Source organism: Bufo bufo, chromosome 6 (assembly GCF_905171765.1).
Source record: "Bufo bufo chromosome 6, aBufBuf1.1, whole genome shotgun sequence".
NCBI classification, from domain to species: domain Eukaryota; kingdom Metazoa; phylum Chordata; class Amphibia; order Anura; family Bufonidae; genus Bufo; species Bufo bufo.
This window is the reverse complement of record NC_053394.1, coordinates 141,065,051-141,071,531: the sequence shown is the minus strand read 5'-3', so window position 1 is coordinate 141,071,531 and position 6,481 is coordinate 141,065,051. Positions and strand designations below refer to the sequence as shown.

The 6,481-nt window shown below is 44.8% G+C and overlaps 1 protein-coding gene across 1 annotated transcript; it reads left to right on the top strand.

Annotated features, from left to right (window-relative positions):
• Positions 1 to 280: 280 nt before the first annotated feature.
• MC3R (melanocortin 3 receptor) lies at positions 281 to 1,237 on the top strand. The gene has a single exon (XM_040436894.1). It carries the CDS (start codon positions 281 to 283, stop codon positions 1,235 to 1,237), a length of 957 nt encoding a protein of 318 aa, XP_040292828.1.
• The last annotated feature ends 5,244 nt before the right edge of the window (positions 1,238 to 6,481 follow it).

Below are 6,481 nucleotides of genomic sequence, written 5' to 3'. Positions count from 1 at the left end.
AGTAAACAGAGCAAAGTGCAGGCAAGTGCTCCAATATACGCAAGCAGGCGGAAAATGCTAAAAATCTAAAAGCAGAGGAAGCTGCCTGGTCTTCATTTGAGGCTCTCTTCTGGCCAAACTCTTTGAAAAGTGGAGGTATGAGTCTCATCACCATGGGAGACGATACAGGTCCATCTACAACCATGCTCATCTAAAAAAGCTTTGACTGCTGCTACTTGGAGAGAAGAGGTTAACACCCCCAAGTCCTGCGCTATTTGAGATCCTTCACCAAGCTTCAGACATGAATGGGTCCAGTGACCTCTTCTTCACTCATTCCGTCCAGCTCAATGGGTCGATGGATTTCAATGAAACCCTGAGCAGCATTGAGTTCTGTGAGCAAGTCTTCATTAAGACTGAGGTCTTCTTGACGCTGGGGATTATCAGTTTGCTGGAAAATATCCTGGTCATACTGGCCATCCTGAAGAACAAGAACCTACACTCCCCTATGTACTTTTTCCTCTGCAGCTTGGCTGTTGCAGACATGTTGGTCAGCGTCTCAAACGCCTTGGAAACTATTGTCATTGCAGTGCAGAATAAGTATCTAGACATAGGAGATGAGCTCCTCCAGCAATTGGATGATGTGTTTGACTCTTTAATCTGTATATCTCTGGTAGCTTCTATCTGCAGCCTCTTGGTTATTGCCATAGACAGGTACATCACCATATTTTATGCTTTACGTTATCACAGCATCATGACGGTCAAGAAAGCCTTAGCCTTGATCATGATCATCTGGGTATCCTGCATCATATGTGGTATCGTATTTATTGTCTATTCCGAAAGCAAAACAGTCATTGTGTGTCTCATTACCCTGTTCTTCACCATGCTCGTCCTCATGGCCACCATGTACGTCCACATGTTCCTCTTTGCGCGTCTCCATGTAAAGCGGATCGCGGCACTGCCTGTGGACGGCGTGGTGCAGCAGCGGACGTGCATGAAAGGCGCCATTACCATCACTATTCTTTTAGGGGTGTTTGTTGTGTGTTGGGCACCCTTTTTCCTTCACCTCATCCTCATCATCTCCTGTCCTGCCAACTCCTACTGTGTCTGTTATGGTGCCTACTTCAACACGTACTTGATCCTCATCATGTGCAACTCTGTCATCGATCCTCTGATTTACGCTTTCCGCAGCCTGGAGATGCGCAAAACTTTCAAGGAGATAATTTGCTGCTACGGGATGAATTTTGGAAAATGTGGATGAAGCTGACGCATTTCACAGTATTCGCCCCGTGATAACACATCAGCCAGGAGTTTACATCATTCACTGTTCCACTGCTGCTATGCTTTCATTGTATGGGGAGGCAGGGGTTAAATCTTGTGTCTTAGCTACCAGCCCCCGATCCGACTGGCATTTCCAAGGCTCCTTTTATGCTGTTATTATACAGTAAATCAGTGCAGATTATCACTCAGGGCTAATATTAAACATCATATCTTAAGAATATTTGGAAAACGGTGTTTAACAGAGGAAGATACATTTTTCTCACAAACCTGATATTGTACTACCAAAGTCATATGTCAGTGAACAATATAATATTTGACCCTGAGATAATGAGTCAGAGCTACAAGATGTCAGGTTCTGCCAAAAAAAGATGTCATTGGTATGAAATAATATTCCAGGCTTTGAGAAAATAAGTCAGTGCTACGAGATAAGATTTCAAGCTCCCAGATTTGTCCGTGGTATGAGATTGCACTTCAGGGCTCTGAAATAATAAGTCAGATGGAGAGGTAATATGTCAATGCCTTGATATCCTACATCAGCGGTGAGAGGCACTACAGGATGTGAGATAATATGTCATTTCTGTAAGTGCTATGAGATATGAAAGGGGTTGTCTAATTCAGCGTGTAGAAAAAGTGAATACAAGGTACCGTATTTTTCGCTTTATAAGACGCACCTGATGATAAGACGCACCTAGGTTTTTGAGAAGGAAAGTAAGAAAAAAATATTTTGAACCAAAAGGTGTGCTTTTGGTAGCTTTTGAACTAATGGTGGTCTGTGGATGACGCACTGTTATGGGGGATCTGTGGATGACGAACTGTTATGGGGGGATCTGTGGATGACGCACTGTTATGGGGGATCTGTGGATGACGCACTGTTATGGGGGGATCTGTGGATGACGCACTGTTATGGGGGATCTGTGGATGACACTGATGGGGGATCTGTGGATGACACTGATGGGGGATCTGTGCATTACACTGATGGGGGGATCTGTGCATGACACTGAGGGGGGATCTGTGCATGACACTGATGGGGGATCTGTGGATGACACTTATGGGGGTCTGTGGATGACACTTATGTCATCCACAGATCCCCATAAGTGTCATCTACAGATCCCCCATCAGATGCATCAGTGTGGAGGGAGGAGGCGGAGACACTCATAGCGGGGCCCGGTGCAGTGACTCTACTCTAATACACCGGGCCCCGCAACTGTTAAACATTCAATCTGATCTATATCTAATTGTATATGCTCTGTACGGCTCTTACTGTAGTACCGTAAGTATAGCGCAGACCGGCATCTCCATCGGTCATGCGCCACCTGCCGCAGCTCCCTCCTCATGCGCCGTCTGCTCCAGCTCCCTCTGTCATGCGTCGCCTGCCCCAGCTCCCTCCTCATGCGCCGCCTGCCTGCTTATCTCACTTTATGAATGAACAGGCAGGCGGCGCATGACAGAGGGAGCTGGAGCAGACGGCGCATGAGGAAGGAGGTGCGGCAAGCGGCGCATGACCGAGGGAGATGCCGGTCTGCGCTATACTTACGGTACTACAGTAAGAGCCATACAGAGCATATACTATTAGATATAGATCAGATTGAATTTTTAACAGTTGCGGGGCCCGGTGTATTAGAGTAGAGTCACTGCACCGGGCCCCGCCTCCTCCCTCCACACTGTCACTGATACTTCGCTGGCCGCGCTGTGCAGCATAGTGGCCAGCGAAGTATTCGCTTTATAAGACGCACGTCCATTTTCCCCCCACTTTTGGGGGGGAAAAAGTGCGTCTTATAAAGCGAAAAATACGGTACTTCCTAATGTATTGTGATTCTCCATATTTCCTCCTTTGCTGGATTGATTCATTTTTACATCACATTATACACTGCTCGTATCTAGGGTTATGACCCCACCTGCAAATCAGCAGCTCAGATACAAGGTGTCAATCAAGGAGCCGTTGAGCTCCCATGGTCCCGGCCACCAGAGAGGACGACGCTTTTTCCTGTGGTATGCAAGCACGGCTGGATTGTAGGATGGTCGTAACTAGAGATGAGCCAGGTATTGTAAAATCCGAATTGGCTGCTTCGCCAAATTTTACAAAAAATTTTTTCTCCGTGACGAATTACTTCATCACGACGTGCATTTCTTTGTAAGTAGTGGGAGCAATGACAGGGAGCGGCGATTGTGCCACCTCCCGTCATTGTACCCCTCAGATTCTGTGTTCAAAGCTGCGAAAGTAATAATAATACAGTGTAAAATATAAATAATAAATCATACTTACCTCTTCCATTTGCTTGCAACAGGCCATCTTGATTGAAGATCTGGTGCAAAATCTCCCGCAGCCGGTGACATCATGTCGGCCCGCGTGGTGATGTCATACGTCACCACGCACGGGATTTCATGCGAGATCTTCAAGCGAGATGACAACGACGGCCAGCCTGTCGCGAGCAAATGGATGAGATAAGTATGATTTTTTTGTTTGTTTTTGACACTATTTCAGGTAAAAATCAATTTCGCTACCACGAAACGCGCCGAATCGAATTTATCCTGAAATTCGGATCAAAGTCCTTCAATTCACTCAACACTAGTCGTAACCCCTGAGAAACGAACAGTGTATAATGCAACGAGACAACCCCTTTAAGTATGGTATAATATTTGAGGCAATGGGTCAGTGCAATGAAAACGTAGTTCAGGCTCTGACATAATAAACCAGGCAGTGACATATCATCACCTGTGCTGGAATACTCAGTGGATTTATCCGTCTGTATTTGTGAGCAGAAAATCCACAGAAAACTATAGTAACAGCAAGGTGGATGAGATGTTAACCAATCCAGCCACACACTGCGAAAAATCCTTTTTGGATTTCATTGCCGATTTCAACCTCTTCAAAGCATTGGGTGAAATCCGCAGCCAAATCTACAACAAAATCTGCATCCAAACTGTGGATTTTGCTGTGGATGAATTGCAGATTTGAGGTTAAATCCACAAGCGCTATGAGATATTAGTGGGGTTGTTCCATCTTAACATCCATGTCATATCGCTCGGCTATGCCACACATGTCCTAGACCTCTAGGACTCAGTCGTATCTCCAGAATGGGGCTCCCAAAGTGAAGGAGAGCACACCACATTTGCTGGGCTTGTTCTCCATTGACTGATATGTAGCTACCAATAATTTCCTAGCAAACGCAGCTGACTATTTTTGGTGAATAGAGAGCAAGCGTGGCCAGCTCTCCATTCACCACTATAGGACTGCTGGGAATAGCCGAGCCAATGGTTGGATATTTTGGGAACTCCCATAGAGGTGAATAGAGGGTGGCCATGCATGTGTGGTTTCTCTCCATTCATGGTGGATATTCTAGAGATAGGTGCGGGTCCCACAGGTGGGACCCATATCTATCTGACATTGGTGGCATATCCTAGTGATATGCCATAAATGTTGATATGGGACAACCCCTTTAAGAAAGAATATGGTATGATGGAAATTGGTCAGTGCACCAAGATAATATATGGTATGGTATGATGGTAATAGGTCAGTGCACCGAGATAATATGTCATGCTCTTACATTATAAGTCAGACAGTGGGATAATATTACAGGCTTATAAGTCATAGTCTGATATAGTATTTGACTCTGAGATAATAAGTTAGTGCTTTAAGATAATATTTCTGGTTCAGAGATAGCAAGTCAGTGCTATGAAATAATATCACATGATCTGTGATAATAAATCCTGCCTATCCGATAACATTTCAGAATCCGAACTATGTCATAGCCCTCACTTATTATTTTAAACTCTTCGTTAATATGTCAGTGCTGTAAAATAGTATTATAGGGCTCTGAGATTAAAAATCAGGGCTTTGGGGTAATATCTCAGGGTTCTCTCAGAATCGGTCTGAGAATTAGAACTAAAGGGGGAGATTTATCAAAACTGGGGTAAAGCAACCAATCAGATTCCACCTTTCATTTTCCAAAGGAGTGCTGAAAAGTAAAAGGTGGAATCTGATTGGTTGCAGCTAACCCAGATTTCGTTTAAAGAGGACCTTTCACCGATCCTGACATTGTGAACTAAGTATCATGACATATACAGCGGCGCCCAGGGATCTCACTGCACTTACTATTATCCCTGGGCGCCGCTCCGTTCTCCAGCTATGCCCTCTGGTATGTTTGGGGACTTGGTTATAGTAGGCGGAGTCTGCCCTTGTTCTGCTGGGCGTCTCCTTCTCCTAGGCTGTAGCGCTGGCCAATCGCATCACAGAGCTCACAGCCTGGGAGAAAAAACCTCCCAGGCTGTGAGCTCTACGCTGCGATTGGCCAGCGCTACAGCCTAGGAGAAGGAGACGCCCAGCAGAACAAGGGCAGACTCCGCCTACTATAACCAAGTCCCCTAAGTCTCCGCCTACTATAACCAAGTCCCCGAACATACCGGAGGACATAACGGGAGAACGGAGCGGCGTCCAGGGATAATAGTAAGTGCAGTGAGATCCCTGGGCGCCGCTGTATATGTCATGATACTTAGTTCACAATGTCAGGATCGGTGAAAGGTCCTCTTTAAACCAGTTTTGATACATCTCCCCCACAGTTTAGTGCCATCGGTATTATATATTTTTTTTTAAATGAACTCGTGATTTTCAGACTTTTGTTTTTTTCTTAAAGTGGAGCTCTACCGTGAGCTCCCTTCTGGCAAGCAAAGAGCCCAGAGCAAAGGAAATATGGATACACAAAAAATAAATAAATAAAAATATTTTTCCTGTTGCCCTTCAAACTCTGCACCCTTAGTCATGCACCATATTTGCCCCCATGATACATAGTCACTACCACCAGACATCACTGGCCAGCTAAAAATTTAAAGAGGAATTCCCTGTAAACAACCTTCGAGTCAATATTGGTGAGGGCCTGACACAAGAAACTATTTTGTTTTTACTGTCAATCTCTTAAAGGGGTTCTGCCCTCAAGCACAGAAGCCCCTTTAAATGAGGCATCAATGGGGATCCAGGGCAGTGTTTCTATTTTGGAATATCAGGTGAATTCCCCTTTAAGGTTTTCTGCTCCTCATTTCCAGGACATTGATACATGAATGAAGCTAAATTAGAGGGCTAATTACTGCAAACTCTTAAAGGAACATTAACTCAAAAAACACATACTGTATATAATGGTCACATTTTAAGGGGAGAACCTGATATCAGTCACATCCATAAATATTTGTTCTCATCCCTGAAGATAGGCTGTAAAGTAATAGTCACTGTAGC